The sequence below is a fragment of the Ipomoea triloba genome, chromosome 1 (genome assembly GCF_003576645.1).
Source record: "Ipomoea triloba cultivar NCNSP0323 chromosome 1, ASM357664v1".
Classification (NCBI taxonomy): Eukaryota; Viridiplantae; Streptophyta; class Magnoliopsida; order Solanales; family Convolvulaceae; genus Ipomoea; species Ipomoea triloba.
In genome coordinates this window covers 9,914,378-9,934,497 of record NC_044916.1, presented here as the reverse complement: position 1 = coordinate 9,934,497, position 20,120 = coordinate 9,914,378, and the positions used below count along the sequence as shown (strand labels likewise).

Here is a 20,120-nt window from a genome sequence, read left to right as displayed (position 1 = left end):
CCATACTTTAATTAATTGAAAGGTTCCACCTTTTTGAAGAATTGAATAAAAGGTTCTCTTTCTCCCAAAATTGTTGACGTAATGTTAAATAGTAGATAATAGTTGTAGGAAATACCATTAAATATTTTTGCCATAGTTTACAACTATTGTCCTACACCACAATATTATTCAGTGTTAAATAAGTAAAATAATTAAATACTAACTCTCTTTGTTGCATTGTAATATATACGTGTTTGTGAAATTTTTTAATTATATTACAAAAAATATATATTCAAACTTGTGTTATTCTCCTATTTGTAGTTTCAACTATGTTATAGTGTAGTATCTGTTCATAACTATTTTTTTCAATCCACTGAAGCACAAAGAGTCAATACCACACCTACTGGGGTTCAAATCCGACATGGCCTCTGATTTGCAAGAGCCACTTCGGATCACTAGACCACAAGTTTATTGTCATTTGGAATGTAATCACATGCATTCATACATTATTGACTATCCAAACATTTATTGCTATCCATCCACATTCTCTTTAGTTTGTTAGGTTACCATCAACATTTCATCTTTGGAAATGTGCATATTGAGTTGTCAATAATTATGAATACGTTGAGAAGGAGGACTAGTGAAACTGAATAAAAAATTTGCTTGTGGGAATGAGTACACGAAAGTAGGTAAACATAACTATGTAAAAAGTAAGTATAGGAGTTAAATGGTGGAGAGGAAGCCTGCAATGCAAAGTAGGTTCCTCTTGGGTAGAAAAGCATAAAGATGAAAAAAGATGCAAGAGTTTGAGGGTCACACGTAATTATGTAAGACAAATTTCATTTTACAACTTTAGAATTGAGGTATGGGAATTTAATTACTTAGTCCTTGAATATAATGTTTCAATACTTTATTTGGATATGCAATTTAAACAAGAATGAAAGTGTCATGAAGTGGATTAAAATCTCCCAATTACTCTTGAATTTCAATAATTTCTACTAATCCTAATTTACAATATAGCTTTGAGATATTATTGTAAATACATAACCATCTTCCATTTCAAACAAAAATAAAGATAACTTAAGAGTTCGATCCTCAAAGGTGTCTACAATTCAGCGAGTGGATTAGTCATTGTGTTCGACGGTGAAAATTCTGAGTTATTACACCCAAAAAGAATAAAGATAACCTAAAGTGCATTAAAACATCTCAATTATATATAGGGATAAGGGTTAAATAAGCCCTTGAACTATTCATGAAAGCGCAATTAAGTCCTCGGACTAGAAAAATTTTCAATTAGACACATGAACTTAGAAAAAATGTGCAATTAAATCCATTTGACCTATTAGTGCAGGTAACCTCCAAGTTAAGAGTGATTGTAATGACACATCAATATGTTTTGATGACATGGATGCCCAATAATAATAATAATAATAATAATAATAATAATAATAAAATTATTAAAATTAAAATATTAAATAAAAAAAAAAGCTTGGGAATAGATAATAATAAGGCCCCCCTAGAAATGGTTATTCCCCTACAAAGGGAATAACTCATTCCTAGAAATGATATTCTCATAAGTAAAATGCGAAAATAAACAATTGAATAGGTCTATTTCTAAAAATGTTAAGTCATTCATGGCCTATCTCGTGAACCAAACATGTTTTAAGAATAATGTTGGTTGGAAGTAAGGAATAAAAATATATGTTAGTCATATTGGGATTTTCATACGAAAGGTGATTTTGAGGTATAGAAGTTAGACGCATTGAATGCACGAATTAACTTGATATGGTAATTAATTGATTGACTAATTTAATTAAGTTTATAGGTAATCCAAGTAATATACTACATAGGATATATAGAAACAAAAGCATGTAAATGAGTTTTCAATAAATACCTTGATGATGAGTGTATTTTCAAGAAATTCTACATATATTAATGTTTTTATTTTGTCAGTGGTGGTTGGTACGAAGGTTTTTGTTTAATTCTAAATTTTATATATGCAAAGAAGTACATATCTGATAAAAACTGGAAAGAAGAGATCAAATATCGTTTTTACATTTACTTTGCAAATTTACTAAATAATAACTAGAAATAAAAGATAACAATAAAGAATATTTGAGTATAATTAATATTTTAAATAATTAATTTTTGGTAATGTTTAAGTTTTTTTTTTTAGTACTATTGACTCAGTTACAATGTAGTATCTGTTCATAACTACTTTCTCAACCAAATGAAGCAAAAGAGCCAATATCGCCTCCACAAGGTCTTTAGCTTCCAAGTAAGTTTCTTAAGTTAGTCATTATATATATATATATATATATATATATATATATATATATATATATATATATATATCAAGTGCGGTGGCTGTCCCAAGTAAAGAATGGGGTTTAATCTCAATCATTCATCCAGTAGATATTAACTCATCTCAGCCATTGATTGTGAATGGTAATTGGCGGTGGATTCAAAGATTTTCGCCTAGGTAAAAAAGTAAAAAAAAAATAAAAAAATCAAAGCACTTACCAAATCTTCTCCACTAAGTCATCGTTCTCATTGTTGTGTTTGCATCTTTGAACCATCTGTGATGACTTTTTATGCGAGAAGAATTGTTCTTTTTTCTTTTTTGGTTTTGATTTTGAAGTGTAGTTTTTTCTTTCTTTTTTTTAGGATCCACGATCGACCAATTGTTTGAAAATACTGAAAAAAAATTAAATTAAAAAGGATGAATGCCCTTGTAAACAATCATAATGAGGCTTAGGATATAGTCTCCCAAAGTAAACAATTTTGAGTTCAATTAATTATATGTAAATGCCCAATAGAACACAAAGTCTTAGCTATTGTCTTTTTCTTTAATTTAGCCATTTCTATTATTTCTTAATTCCTATCCACATGGATTACATATGAAGTTAATTCCATTTTTGTTCCTAGATTTATAGGTAACATTCCACTTTTAGTTCTCTTTTATCAAAAACATCACATTTGGTCCTAGTATTATTGTGGCATGACTATTTTTGGTCCTCCTTCAACAAAATTGTTGAAATGTCGTTAAATACAATGGTTTTCAATCATTTTTATACAAAGTAAGTTGACCCGACTATATTTTTATGTTTATTTTTTTGAAAAAATCTGTAATTGAAGACCGAAATGACATTGTATTTAACGACATTTCAACAATTTTGTTGACGGAGGACCAAAAATGACCATGCCACAGTAATACTAGGACCAAATGTGGATGTTTTGATAAAAGAGGACTAAAAGTGGAATGCCACCTATAAATCTAGGACCAAAAATGGAATTAACTCATTACATATGTACCTACGATTATATTTCTTGTTGTCAACATTGTATGCGTGGTTAATTATATAGTTTCTATGATAGTACATCGCGCCTATGCGATTCTTTCGCAAATCTATACTATTAATAAAATTAAAATTCTCTGTTTTAATTTTTCGTCCAAAACACTTCAATACTATTAAGATTTGTATAATATTATAAAATATGCTAATACAATTCTTATTCGTACTACAATTGTACATTAAAATATGTGAAAAAACAATTCTTAATACAATATATTATTTCATACTTTCCTATTCTTAATACAATTCTAGATTAAAATTACTAATCGTAATAATACAGTGCATATACTTACTTGCTACATAATATTGTAAAATATGATAATACAATTCATATTCGTACTACAATCATATTGCTTTGAAATGTTTAATTAAATAAATAAAAGACATGCATATTAATAAAAATTAAATGAGCATATAGCTGGATTTTTTTAATTTTTCCAAATACTTAGTTAAATAAAATTAAAGGAACATTAATTAAAAGTGGTTATAGTAGAGTTGTTATAGTTTTAAATTGTAATATAAATGTTATTTGGTCTCCTCTTACTATTAACAATCTGATTTTTTTAGCATTTACAAAAATAACATTAATGTTGTAGCAATAGCAATGTAAAAAACTAAAAATAGATAGTGAGAAAACGATAAAAAGCTAATGGATAGTAATGAAGCAATGATGAGACTAAAACTATCCCTATATGAAAAATAAGATTTAAAAGTTTTATTGTTACAGGGGAAAATCTCCTAAAATTATTATATTAAATATTTTTGATGCCAAGTAAGTCATCTGCTAAAACAAATAAAAAATACTCTTTCTATCCCATTTTACCTGTTCTACTTACTATTCATTGGTCAAACCAACTCTTTCTTCTTTGTTTATTTTCTTTAGTAATTTTTACTCATTTTTAAATATAATTTTTTGTGTTTAATAGTACTTTCAGTGTAGTTTCTAAATATATAATTTTATATATTAATACTAAACTTAATATTATGAAAAATTGGATTAAAAATAATTTCAGTCAACCTCGTTAACCGAACCAGACATATAAAATGGGATGGATGTAGTATCTAATTGTACTTTTTATTTTGTCTAATTGTACTTTTTTTTTCTCCTAAAGTCAAGAATCTCTTTAAAACTTTTTAAATGTAAGGATTCAATTCCATTTTACTAATAAGTGTGAAAGCTTATTTGACCCGTATTTCATAATTAAAATGATTGTGATTTTATAGGCTCACTTATTGATACATCATTACTCCATTTATAGGTTGGAATGATGAATTAGCAATGTGTTTAATTTACTATATCACTTTGTGGTTGGAGGACTCAAAGTTACTAGTAATGATTTTATAAAATCAGTAGATGATATGATGTTTACATATTTTCTTGGCAAATTATGCTATGTACTCAATTCACTTTGGTCCAAATCGCACTTCTAGAATTACGGTACCGTTAGTGGCACCGTTTTCTCAGCCAATGTTTTGAGTGGAACAAGTCCACCAAGACTCGAAATGTTGTAGGGGACCCAACCCCGATAGTTCCAATATAACAAACTCACTTTTTTAAGCGGGCTTGCAAAACAAGACCTGCATCTATAAAGTTTTTGGACTAGTGGGCTCCCCAACCTCTAACAGATCCATATCCATGAGCATTTCTTATCGACCAGCCCAATTGTCATTGCTAACCCTTATTCTTTAGGCTCTAATAAAAGGAGGCCCACTAGACTGAATATTTTTTTTATCCCTATTCCAGAGCCACGGGCAAATTATTGGCCCACACTCCACATAATGTTGTGTGAACCATAACAAAAGTACATTTTTAATATATTAAATGTACATTATTTGTGTACTGGATATACATTATACGATATAATATATATTCAGTACATAAATAATGTACATCTCTTTAATACAATGTATATTTTTAATATATTAAAAATACATTATTTTTATATTGAATGTACATTATTTGATAGTATGGTCCACACAACTGTGTGAATCATGATTCACACAATAATGATTGTGAGCCACCACCCGTACCAGGGCAATTCCTATCATGATCAACTATTTAACTAATTCCGACTACTAATTACTAAGTATTAACTATTAAGATAGTAATTACGAATTAGTATACTAGTTACTAGTTTTTTTTTTTTTTTTGAATACTACTGACTCTATTACAATGCAGTATCTGTTCATAACTACTTTCTCAACCTATTGAAGCACAAGAGTCAATATTGCCTGCACTGAGACTCGAACCCACCACCTCCCGTATAATGTGATAATTGAGCAAATATCAATTTTGCTCTCACGAGTATTAGCAAAATGACAGTTGATCCACATTTCTACCAATTTTCTTCAATGACTATTGTTTTAGTACCAATTTTCATACACGACTATTATTTTAGTACAAAAATTTATCACGCTGGTCACCCACTTCATTTAAGACATGCTGAAATCTAAAAATTTTAAGGGAATTTTCGTCCTTTTCAACTTAAGATTTCAATTTGAGCATGAATAAATGGATTGAAGCGTTAAGATAAATCCCAATTAGCAGTTTTCCTCCTACCTTAGTTTGAGGAGAAGAACTGGAATTAGGATAGATCTTAGGGATTAAATCTTTTTATTCATGTTCAAATTGGGATCTTAATTTGAAAAGGATAAAAATACCTTTAATAATTTCATATTTCGGCATGTCTTAAACGAAGGGGTGATGGGAGTGATGAATTTTGTCACTAAACCAATACTCGTGGATGAAAATTGGTACAAAAATAATAGTTGTGGATGAAAATTGGTAGGACCAAAACTGTAATTTTGCTAATACTCGTGGTGAAATTGGTAGGACCAAAATTGTCATTTTGCTAATACTCTTGGGACCAAAATTGGTATTTGGTTTGTGATAATCTCATAGGATATTACTCTTCTATATATATATACAAGTATGTATGTATATATGTATCTATGTATATGTGTATGTTTGTGGGTGCGCATTATATCTTTTAAAAATGTAGGAGTTAACTTTGTCCTGCGCATTGCGTGGTCTAAACAAATAAAGTTAAAACATGTCTTAATAAAAAATGAGCTAGCCTTAGTTCACCCATTGTATTGGATAGGACTAACCCAAATATGTCAAGCCTAAACTAAAATTCAAACTAACTCATATATATGTTTGACACTCCAGTACCAATCAATATAATGCGGAGTAACTTTTTATACCAAATATCATCACAAAGCCATTGAGCTCAATTTATGCCTGTACAAATTTATTGTGTTCTGAAAGCTTACAATTTATTTGGTCGTCTTTAAAAAAATTTTAAACATAAAACAAATGGGTGGCATTCAAGACTGTCGTACCACTCAACCATTCCTTGATGACTGCTGCTTCACGTGAAAGTGTACGTTTTGGTTTGAATTGTTACCTTTTGATTTGAATTAGAGTTTATTACTGACTATTGTGAAATTATCAATTTGATTCTCAATATTTTTTTTTTGTCCAATTAAGTCTTTAACTTTGAAAATTTTAACTATTTTGGTCCTCCGTTATTTTACCGTTTGATATCCGTTAAATCAGGACCAAATTAGTAATTTCACTATAGTCAAGGGATCATTTCAGACAAAAATTAATTACCGAAATGGTCCCTTGACTATAACAAAATTATTAATTTGGTCCCAATTTAACGAATGTTTAACACCAAAATAAACGGAGGACTAAATTAGTTAAAATTTTCAAAGTCGAAGACTTAATTGGGCAAAAAAATTATCGAGAACCAAATTAGTAATTTTGCAATAGTCGATGAACCATTTCGGTAATAAATTCTTTGAATTATTACCTTGTAAACTTTTATGGGGTTGCAATCTTCAATTCCTTCAATTTTTGGCAACAGTACACGCATCATTGCATTTCTGTTTCCTTTTCAGGTTTGAAATTCCTTGATGAAAAATACTCCTAAAAACTTACTCCAAACTTTACTTCCGTGTTCAAATTTGATTGGAGAAAGAAAAAAATAAATAGATAAATATTATTATTCCTGCCAAATTAAGCAATCAAGACATTTCATGAGGAAGAAAGAGTTGATTTGACCTATAAATAATAAACAAAACAGATAAAATAGGCGAGAGAGAGTAGTATCTAATTATTTACTTGTACAAATTTAATTTAATTTTTCCATTAGAGAAAGTAGTTTTTCTATTGTTATTTTTCCTTTTGTCAACCTCTTTCATTTTCCATATGGAGCCTTTGTGACCACTCATGCAATTATCAAACAGTTGCATTGGAAGTGTACATATTTTTTGTGTGTGTAAACTACACATTGTTTTAGGTCTTTTTCCGTCTGTTTAACGATTCAGGTCCACCTGACCAATGCATGTTTGTTTTGAGAGGCACAAGAACTGGTCCAAGGAGAATTGTTACTTGTGAGAATCAAATCCAAGTTATACCAGGGATCGCTCCCACAAGGAAATTCATTTGCCACTTAAGTTACCCTTTTTAGGTATTCTCAATGTACAATACTTTATATTAAATTAGGACTAGGTTAGGTCTAGCTTATTAATTTGTAGTGGTGTTGGTTAATATGTGAGCTGCCGATTAAAAGTTTTCTGTTCATAGAGTTAATAGATAATTAGTTAGAGTTTTAATAAGGGAAAATGAGGATTTATTCTACTCCGTATTAGTTATATATAAAGTATAGACTCAGTCCATGAATTATTATCTTATATAAATTTTAACTTTTAATTATGTTAAAAGTGACCACTTCAGTTCATTTTTTATAAATTTTGTTAATATTAACAATTATTTTGAATTTTCAAATTGTTATAGGATATATTGATTATTTCATAAATCTTTTTCAAATTCCCTTAATGAATCTTCTCACACACACACTAGTCTTTTCTATGCGCGATGCACAAAAACATATGCCTAATATTTATATTTTTAAAAATAATTAACAAATAATCCTTACTAATTAAAATCTATATGAAATTAAATTTATTTATTATATTAATCCAATATATAATGTCTACAAATATTATTATTATTATTATTATTATTAAAGAATATAATAAAATATATAGTGGATGCATGTGCATGGTAACTGATATGATCTCAATTGTGCATTTTTTCTAAGTCTTTTGGATCAACTTTTGAGCTTAAATGTATTAAATTGTCATCTCCAATTCATGTTTCCTTGCTTTCTTGTGTAGACATGGTTTATTCTTGAATTTGGTGCGTTTAAGGCGTTTGTTAGTGTTTTTAAACCATTTTAGATCAAACGCAAAGCAAAGGAACATTTAAAGACATGTTTGGAGTCAAAATGGATGAAGAATGCTTACATTAAGGCCTCGCTGCGTCCAGGATCAAATGCATCGCGTCCAGAATTTCCAGTGTGCAAAGTTTTGAGCCAAGGTCAGGGCTCGACGCGTCGAGAAATTGCCGTAACAATTTTCGGGAAAATCTTCGAGGCTTGACGCGTTGAGCCCCTGTCTCGACGCGTCGAGAATCCTGCGCAGTACAGTGACGAAATTGCCTATTTTGCCCCTATTTTTGTTCCCACTATAAAAAACTCATTTTCCCAAAACTATAGAACCTAAGCTGCGTTTTTTGAGACAAAAAGAGTGAGAGTAAAGGGTGTTTTCCTATTCAAGAGTTGAAGGAGGGATCCACCAACTTGAGGAGAAGATACTCACCATCAAAGAGCTACAAGAGTTTTGGAGGAAGAAGGAAAGGCTAGGAAGACAACATTCGGGAGAATCTCTTCCCCTTTTCCTTACTTTCTTAGTTTTTGTAAACTCTTTAACATTTGTGCTTTAAATTCAATACTAGCCATGAGTGGCTAAGCTTATTAGGGATTTTTGGGTGAAAGTTGTTTATGAACCTATTGTGCCTTGTTCTTAATGTTTTAATGGTATGTTTTATATTTGGGTTTTATACTTATGATGCAATTGTGATTTCTATTGTGATGCTTGTGATTAAAGGCCTAAATTACTTGTATCTTGCTATCGTTGTGTCTTGATGGAAGTTAGGGCATATATTAGAGCACTCACTTTTGCACTTAACTTTTGCACCTTGGGAGAGGGCATATTTGTTAAGGGATTTCGTTTAGATTGCTTGTTCTTGATTAGTTCCTTGTCGTGGGTTTGAATTATGGGAGTAATTCCTTCCCTTTTTGTGAGTGCAATCATCCACATTTGTTAGAACCCAAATTAAATATATCCTTTAGTTAGGCACTAGGTCAGCAAACACTCGAACCCGAAAATCCCACTCTCTCTATATTGTTTTCTTCGACTAGCTTTCTTTATTTTATTTTATTACAACATTTGCAATCGTTCATACATTAATTTCGTTAGGATTAGCTTCACATGAGTATATTAGTACTAGTGTTCGATGCGCCCCGCTTCCCTGTGGATCGATAACCCTATACTCGGGTATTTGTTTGTTATAAAAATATGCTGCAATCAGTAACAATAATAGAAAATATAACGGAAATTATAACGGTAAGGATAGTTTTGTCCAAAAAATTATATAGTACAACTCTAAAAGCACAATGTACAAAATGATTAGCACTAAAAAAATGAACATAAATTGGGATATAACTTTGATTGAAACTTATTATGTTTTAAGATACGCTACTCTTTAAAATAGCATCTTAAGTTGCACAAAATAATAATTTAAGTTTTGTTTGTTTAACATACACTAAAACAACCAAAAACATCTTTGGGTTGCACAAAATCCAACCTAATTTTCAAATGGTTTAATAGAGGCACCAAAACAGTAAAATGATAACCTGACTTACACAGTTTAACAGGCAAAACGAAAAAAGATCGATCTAAATACATAAAAAGCTTGATCTAAATATATAACACATGTTGCTACTTTTTGTTAGTCTACTTTTTTGAGGGGTTGACTAATAACAAATGTTAAAGGTTGCACTGAATCTTCATGAGTGTATTGACTACCAATTAGTGGAGGCTAGATAATTATATGTATTTTTTCTCATTATTTGATTCATCTAAAAACCAATGAAGATATAATTATCACATTCACCCAACTTTCACTAAACGTAAAACCAACGTCATGATATGGTGAAAAAAAGAGTGCATCTCAAACGAAATATAATAATATACCAAAATAATGTTTAGATTAAATTAGTAATCCACTGTATTTATCTTTTGTATAACCTTCCACACACAATAAAAGAACATATTAAAATAACTAAACTACATATATTACCAGTAAAATAATAACCTGAACTACATAGTTTAACAGGCAAAAAAACCAAGCTCGATCTAAATACATAACACATGCTTTCAATTATTTTAATTATTAAATTAAGAATAATGTTGTTGCTTTTTTTTTTTTTTTTTTAATTCTACTTTTTTGAGGGGCTGACTAATAACAAATGTTGAAGGTTGCATTGAATCTTCATGGGTGTATTGGCTACTAATTGATGGAGGATAGATAATTATATATTTTTTTCAATATTTTCTTCATCTACAAAGCAATAAAGATAATTATCTCATTCACCTAACTTCCACTAAATCTAACATCAACGTCATGATATCCATTTCTAATATATCCGTCAATGCACACACCACTTGTTTATGAACGTGTTGACAATTATATGAGTTGATGTTGTATGTTCCATCCATATTATGTACCTGTATTTAATATATCATGTACATTCAATTAACAAATTATGTACTGTACTCCGTATATGTTGTAGTTAACATATTATATACATACAGTTAATTACACTTTATGTACCATACAGTTAATTACACTTTATGTACTTTCAACTTATTTACACATACATAATTTGTTAATGGGATGTATATATAATATGCTAACTGCAGGTATATAATTTGGATCAAGATTCAAAATAGGCATGGTGAATCCCGGTCCATGATATAATTTGCACATAGTATATCTTAAAGGAAAAATATCCTATGAGACCCTCTCAAAGATGAAATCCTCATCCGTGAGATGAGTCGTATTTTTTTTTTTTGTAAGTATTACACTTCCCCTCATAAGTAACTTTTCAACTCCTAATATTATATTATGATTTAAAAGTATTCTATTTTTCATTAAAAAAATCACATTTTTTCATTAGTATTACACTTTTTATCATATAAGTAATTGTTTAACCCCTTAATTATTACATTTTGATTCAGAAGCATTTACACTTTTCCTTTGATTCAGTGCATGATGAGGACTGAATATTCTGGATTAATCAAAGAGAAGGGGTTGGGCTGCACAGTAGGAGGAGATACAAATACCACTGTAGTAGGAGGAGAGTAAGACTTCAATGTAGACAAAGCCCAAGGTTGAGACTGTGAAGCTGGGGGCGCCTGCAAAACAATCTTAGTAGAAATGAAAAAGCAAATACTGCATCACCAAACCTTACATGAATGCAAATATAGATCTTATTAGTGTGTAAGTCCATGCACAAATACCCTCAAAAAGATTCCGGATAGCCTAAAAAGACACATGGTGAGGATCTATAACTCATTTTATGTCGAGTATATAATTTGGATCAAGATTCAAAATAGGCATGGTGAATCCCGGTCCATGATATAATTTGCACATAGTATATCTTAAAGGAAAAATATCCTATGAGACCCTCTCAAAGATGAAATCCTCATCCGTGAGATGAGTCGTATTTTTTTTTTTTTGTAAGTATTACACTTCCCCTCATAAGTAACTTTTCAACTCCTAATATTATATTATGATTTAAAAGTATTCTATTTTTCATTAAAAAAATCACATTTTTTCATTAGTATTACACTTTTTATTATATAAGTAATTGTTTAACCCCTTAATTATTACATTTTGATTCAGAAGCATTTACACTTTTCCTTTGATTCAGTGCATGATGAGGACTGAATATTCTGGATTAATCAAAGAGAAGGGGTTGGGCTGCACAGTAGGAGGAGATACAAATACCACTGTAGTAGGAGGAGAGTAAGACTTCAATGTAGACAAAGCCCAAGGTTGAGACTGTGAAGCTGGGGGCGCCTGCAAAACAATCTTAGTAGAAATGAAAAAGCAAATACTGCATCACCAAACCTTACATGAATGCAAATATAGATCTTATTAGTGTGTAAGTCCATGCACAAATACCCTCAAAAAGATTCCGGATAGCCTAAAAAGACACATGGTGAGGATCTATAACTCATTTTATGTCGAGTATATAATTTGGATCAAGATTCAAAATAGGCATGGTGAATCCCGGTCCATGATATAATTTGCACATAGTATATCTTAAAGGAAAAATATCCTATGAGACCCTCTCAAAGATGAAATCCTCATCCGTGAGATGAGTCGTATTTTTTTTTTGTAAGTATTACACTTCCCCTCATAAGTAACTTTTCAACTCCTAATATTATATTATGATTTAAAAGTATTCTATTTTTCATTAAAAAAATCACATTTTTTCATTAGTATTACACTTTTTATTATATAAGTAATTGTTTAACCCCTTAATTATTACATTTTGATTCAGAAGCATTTACACTTTTCCTTTGATTCAGTGCATGATGAGGACTGAATATTCTGGATTAATCAAAGAGAAGGGGTTGGGCTGCACAGTAGGAGGAGATACAAATACCACTGTAGTAGGAGGAGAGTAAGACTTCAATGTAGACAAAGCCCAAGGTTGAGACTGTGAAGCTGGGGGCGCCTGCAAAACAATCTTAGTAGAAATGAAAAAGCAAATACTGCATCACCAAACCTTACATGAATGCAAATATAGATCTTATTAGTGTGTAAGTCCATGCACAAATACCCTCAAAAAGATTCCGGATAGCCTAAAAAGACACATGGTGAGGATCTATAACTCATTTTATGTCGAGTATATGGTCTCATGCAAATGAGGATAACATAGACAACCAAAGACGTGTAGAAAAGAATAAGATGGCTGAGACTTGTGTAAAATATAGTGAGGACTAGAGTTTCCCAAGACACTAGAAGGCATTTTAATTTATTAATGAGATAAATAGCAGACTCAAAAGTATAGTGAAATTCCAAAATCGAGATGGAACAGAGGCATGGGCCATAAGGGCTAGCCCAGTCTCAACAATGTGTCTATGTCGTCGTTCTACACGATCATTCTGTTCATGAGTATAGGCACAAGATTGTCTATGATTAAAACTTAATTGCAAAAACAAAGAATGTAACGTTTTATACTCAACACCCAAATTCGATTGTATCAATTTTATTTTATGAGTAGAAGAACGCTCAATCATGACACGAAAACGCTCAAAAATATCATATAAATCATATTTTAAGTGCATTGGAAAAAATCATGTAAATGGAGAGTAGCCATCCACAAATATAACAAATAACGATGTCCACTAGATGAAAGAAGTGGGGCAGGACCCTATATCAATGTAAACTAAATCCAGATCAGAATGTCAAAAATAGATGACTCAACACATGGAAAGGGAAAACACGCAGATTTTTCCAATTGGCATGCAGAGCACAACGAAGTATCGCTAAAACACTTACTAGACTCATTAATTGAACAAGACTGTAAGACACGACTAAGAACACGTTGATGTGAATGACCAAAACGACTGTGCCAGATTGAAGTAGAGGCTCGTGCTTACAGGAACGCAAACAGAGTAGAATCCACTAGAACTATTGCCCTGAAATAGTACCACCTTGGTGGTGATATCCTTCACAACAAAGAAAGAATGGTATTGTGAAATTCAAAGAATACTTGATTATCATAAGCAAAATGTTGAACAGAAAGTAAAGAACCAGACAAGCTAGATACATGCAAAATATTATACATCTTAAAGGACCTAGAAGGGGTATCAAAAGTAGCATGACTAACACGACTAATAGACAGGCCCATACCATCACTGACACGTTAAGTGTCATTACCAGTGTACTCCTCCAAGGTAGAAATGACAACTATGTCTGGAGTTGCATGATTTGTGACTCTAGTGTCTAGAAACCAAGTCTGAGAATTTGACGAGGTGTCAACACCCAAATTATCCTGAAACACCAAATTAGTCTAAGGAATCAGAGTCCTTGAATAATGCCAAAAGCAATTAGTTCTCGTGTGACCAAAACCATCACAAATTTAACATTAAATATTAAATGGATCGAAAAACAAAGGCAAGAAATTAAAAGAGCTTTCACCAGAGCCAATAATCCGGGAGGAACCCATGGCCGAAATTGCTCCAAAAATCTGAAGTGGCAGCCCAAAACGAATGCTCAGTACATATTAAACGTTGATGGTATCTTCAAACACAGCGACAACCTAGCTGGAGGTGGCGGAGTCCTAAGAGATAGGAATGGAAACTGGATTGCTGGTTGCGCTCAGAGGTTTCGTGCTACAACAGCCTTGGAAGCCGAATGGAAGGCCTTGACAATGGGAGTGCAGTGGGCCAAAAGCAAGGGTTACAGGGATTGTGAAATCCAAACTGATTTCGAGAGGATTGCCAACTCCATAAGCAACAACTCCTGGACCAGAAATGGACAAGATCACGCTTTTGACTTTCTTAGGAAGAAGATCATGGAACAGGGGGTTGACAGAGTTGTCCATGTTTATCGTGAGTAGAACCAATTGGCGGATAGGCTGGCAAAATTCGTGCTTCTTGGAAAGGCTGATTGGATTGAGTTTGATGAGCCTCCTCTGTGTTGCTGTAACAAATTGGTGGTTGTATGCAGCGCTCTGTCTTCTTAAAATCCCCCCCCCCCCCGCCCCGTTCAAAAAAAAAAAACTCATTTGCTCTCTCTCACTTAGAGCCCTCTTAGTGGCTATGGATGCATCGAGAAGGGTCAAGTGATTCCAAATATATTTGGCCTTTAGGGGGGGGGGGGGGGAGAACTCTCGATAAATTATTGTGTGGACCATGGTCATACACTGCTCTATGTACCATAACAAAAGGTATAATTTTAATATAGTAAAAGTACATTATTCGTGTACTAAATGTACATTATATCAAATAATGTACTTTCAATACTCAAATAATGTATTTTCTTTGAATACAATGTACATTTTTAATATACTAAAAATACATTATTTATGTCCTGAATATACATTATTTGATTGTATGGTCTACACAATAGTGATTGAAAATGTCTCTAGAATTGAAAAACCAACTAGACCAATTATGTTTTAATATTTTTGCTAATATTTTCAATTTTTTTGCTTTAGAATTTGTTTTAAATATATTTTTAGTCAATAAAGTATAGAATAAATGTAACTCCAATCCTAATTTGCATGCCATGGTGAGTGTGTGTTATTTAAAAAAAATAATAATTTTCCACTAAAATGGCTATTTTTCGACATCTATAAATTGTGATTATAGTTAATTATAGAAATTCATGAATCCAACTTATTGACTAAATACGTTATATATGCTAAAGGCATCTCTAACCTAGGGAGAAAAGGAGAGAGTGTCATTGAATGGAAGAGAAGATAATTTCTCCGAGGAGAACTTTTTCTCCAGAGATACATCGAATGAATGTATTATTTCCTTTTTTAAAACATATTCCTGTACGATTAAAATTAAAAACCAATCCTCCTATACCAATAGATCAATGTAATAACCAAGGTAAAGAAAGTGGTGGAGATTCAAGTAAACTTAGTTATCTCACAAAGTCTTATAATAAGCCAATGGCCTATTTGAAGGTGTAAGATTCTTTGAATCATTGATAATTTTCTTTAATAGCATATTATATTATATTGCATGTTTGCTCTAATTTTGCAATGAAAGACAAAAATAGGTATATGACAAAGAATATTTCATGCCAATTTGTTTTAATTGAACAAACTTGAATTCATTATTTTCCATCATGGTTGCAGTAGACGCTAGGCGCTAGTCGGGCGGTAGACTAGCGCCTAGCGCCTAAGCGGTACCTAGGCGGTTCTAGGCGACGACCTTTAAAAACAAAAAATTAATTCATGTGTGTGAGTGTATGTCATATATTATATTATATATTTTATATATATATATATATATATATATATATATATATATATATATATATATATATATATTTCTCTTACTTCTCTTACTTATATAAATAAATAAATTTAAATATATATAAATATAATAATAAAATTAACAAGGCCGATTTGCTCGAGTTAACTCGGCCAAATTCAGCCCAGTCGGTCGAGTTAGGCGCTAGGCGGCCGACTAGGGAGCAATTCGCCACGGTCTAGGAGCGCCTAGCGCCTAGGCGGAGATTTTTGCAACAGTGTTTTCCATAAATGAATATGTCTATTTTCTTGTTTACTAATTCCTAATTAATTTCCTATCCACATCTACCTACATTTACATATTTATATTTAGGAATGGCAACGGGGCGGGGCGGGGCGGGGCGGGGAGGGGTATCCCCGTCCCCGTCCCCGCGGGGAATTTGGCGGGGACGGGGAATCCCCATCCCCGGTCAACTCCTAGTCAAAGTGTTATTTTAGTACAATTTTTTAAAATATATATATATATATATTATAAACATTTTTAGTTCATTACTTTACTTCACAGTTCACAATTAAGATACAATTAGTATTTAAATCTGCAGTTCACAATTAAGATACAATTAGTATTAAAATACAGATTTAAACCACACATTACATTTAAAGAATTAAACTACCGTCTACAGGTTTAAACTACACATTACAGATCTAAATTCTAAAATTAACAATATATAACCAAATCAATTAACAGTATACAAAGGTATTTTAACAAAGGTATATACAGATTATAAAAACTAAATTTAATAAAGGTATATAAGGAATACAGATTTACCATAACTAAAATAAATAATATATATATATATATATATATATATATATATATATATATGTATATAATTTTTTTTAATTCGGGGACGGGGCGGGGCGGGGAGGGGTATCCCCGTCCCCGTCCCCGTCCTCGATCCCCGCTAAATTTCCTCATTCCCGTCCCCGTCCCCGTTGGGGACGGGGCACATTGCCATCCCTATTTATATTCTAAATGACAGTAGTGCTGAGCTATTCATTGTCCACCATTACATAAGCATGGAAGTTGGCATACTAATAATTATTATAATTTTTTGAAAACAATCATTATTATAATATAATTCACTACATACATTGTAATATAATATATACAAACCTAATTTATATTTTAATAATAATTACAAAGGTGAATGCTTGATTTCACAATTCAAGTGCCAAAAACCTGCATCTTAGATGTAGGTCTCAATAATCTCCAATCCTAAAGAATACTCACTTAATTAATGATTGAGAAAATTGCCATTTTGGTCCACTGACTATTAACATAGTGTTAATTGCTATCCTTGACTTTCAAAAATGTTAATTGAGTACCTTGACTATGCAATTTTTCTCAATTTTGGTCCTGCCGGCCAATTGTGACCGGAAAAGAGTAATTCTGAACTGATCCTAAATGGAAAGGGGTAAAATGGTCTTTCAATGTTATTTCCAACCTACTCCAACCCTCGTTGACTGCTTTTGTTAATTACCAAAGTGAATTGCCCTAAATTTACCAAATCCATTCTAACCTAACTGACGAAGAACGACAAACAATCGCGAAGAGATAATCGGAAGAAGAGAAAATCGAAGAAAGTAAGCAACTTGGTCGCCATCAGCTGCGTTTGAAGTAGCCATTCGAGTGGCTATGTCGTCGTCTTCTGCTGGATTTGCGGCCAAACATCTCCAAGCAAGTAAGTAATTCGTTTATTCTGCAAAATACCATGAAATTGACTTCTTTCACAGTTATAAACGTTGTTGATTGTATCATTTGTGTGTGTACAGTTTAGACTTGAGGAAAATGCATCTGCGAATGTGTAGGCTTGTGCTGTATATATACTAAGAATATGTAATGTGGGACCAATTTTAGAGTAAAGAGAATTGTTGATAATAGTACTAGTGGGGTTGTAACCCCTCAGTTATTCCGGCAAAGTTAGGGTTCGAAATTTTTTTTTTTTTAGGCTATGACATTTATGAGAAGATCTCTCGGTACTTCAAAAGAATTTTTTTAGACTAGTTATTAATAAGCTGCGATCTACGTACCGGTCACGAACCGAAATTTTTTTTTAAGGATGTATATACAGTTCGAATTTCCCTAGAAAGTGGATTATTAAGTACGATACGATTAAGCCTGAACTTCCTATTTAGTTCAAGAGAAATTTAAACGGACTGTAAAAGTGAAATTGTTACAGACCTTCGTACCTGTATTTCGCGAGATACCGAAAAATTTCTGATTTTAGTGGTTAATGACGGGATTATTTTTAGAATAATTTTGGTGTTAGAATTTTCCCGAATTAAGTTATAATCCTCCGAACCTTTATCTGATTTGATCCCAAACTAGCAAAATAATCCCTACTCTTCAAGATCTACCATGGAATTTTGACAAGTGTCACCCTTATTACCACATGGTGATTAAATAGTGTTTTGTCATAAGAAGTATGGGATGATCATACTTGTTAACTTAAGCTTCAAGCCATCTTTCCCATCACTCACACTCTCTCTCTCTCTCATTTTCAAAAATAGAAGGGAAAAGAAGAGGAAGAAAATTTCATTCTTCTACATTGTGATCCAAGAACTCCATAGCTTTTTCTTCAACACAAGTGCTCCATAATAGGTAAAAACTTTGGTTTTGTTCAGTTAATATGACTAGAATCCTTCCTAGAACTTAAGTTTAAACTAAGGGTTCATGAAAATATTGTTATCATGGTGATTTTTGTTTAGGATCTTCGGTGAAATATTGTTATCATGGTGATTTTTGTTTAGGATCTTCGGTGAAATATTGTTATCATGGTGATTTTTGTTTAGGATCTTCGGTGAAGAGTTTGGAGGAGAAGATCACCATCTTTCTACGGTCTTAAAAATTTACTTGGGAGGTAAGGAATCCCTTAAGTTGGTTTAGTCACTTGAAGGTGAACAAATGCTAGTAAATTATGTGACTAGGAATTTTATGTGAAAGTTATGTGTTAAGTGATGGATCTATAAGTTGGCTCAAAGAAACTACACTTTAATGTTTGGTAATTTTTGTATGCATGTTCATAGTTAATTTATGCATGAATATGTTGTGTTTATGTTCATATAGGCTTATACTTGTGAAAATAGTGAAAAATCGGGGCGTTACAACCCAGTTTTTGCTGCCCGAAGTTGGCAGAATCGGATGGACGCGGCCGTGGACGCGCGTCCACTGCGCGTCCATCGGCGCCCAGAGTTTCGGTGTCACGGCCAAAACGCCGGACGCGACCACGGACGCGTGTCCGCTGCGCGTCCGTGGGTGCCCAGAATTTCGGCGTCACTGCCGAACGAGCGGACGCGGCCCGGACGCACTCGTCCGCCGTGCGTCCGACGCTGCGGACATCCGCGAGTCTGCACGACGCGGTTCCATTTTCGACCAAACCTTCTTCCGATGTTTTTGCTCCTGAATGTGATGATGTTTGGAAGGCCTACGGGCAACCGAGTCAATTTTTGAAAGTTCAAATATTATTTTGTAAATTACGTTTATTAATTTGGAGAAAAATTGTGTTTTTAAGAACCAAGTGTGACCCTTGTCACTTGGAAATTCATGGTGAAAAGTCGTTGACAAATATGTGTATTTTGGAAACATATTTGGATAAGAATGATCGTTTTGAGTCGTCATGTAAAAATATTAATTAAACTCAAGGAAAGGAAAGAATGTTTTGAAAACCTTAGTTTCTGGATAATGTTGTTGAGATGTTTGACTTTAAGGGAGGCTTGTGAGCCGTGGCCCGGAAGTTATTGAGATGTTTGACTTTACGGGAGGCCTGTGAGCCGTGGCCCGGAAGTTATTGAGATATTT

General features: G+C 32.4%; 1 protein-coding gene across 1 annotated transcript; it reads left to right on the top strand.

The window, feature by feature from the left end:
- The first annotated feature begins 14,365 nt into the window (after positions 1-14,365).
- On the top strand, positions 14,366-14,890 carry LOC116026359. Its single transcript, XM_031267848.1, has one exon. It carries the CDS (start codon positions 14,366-14,368, stop codon positions 14,888-14,890), a length of 525 nt encoding a protein of 174 aa, XP_031123708.1.
- The last annotated feature ends 5,230 nt before the right edge of the window (positions 14,891-20,120 follow it).

Excerpts from the sequence above, each read along its gene's own strand:
- LOC116026359 (XM_031267848.1), top strand. The coding sequence starts at position 14,366 with ATGCCAAAAGCAATTAGTTCTCGTGTGACCAAAACCATCACAAATTTA.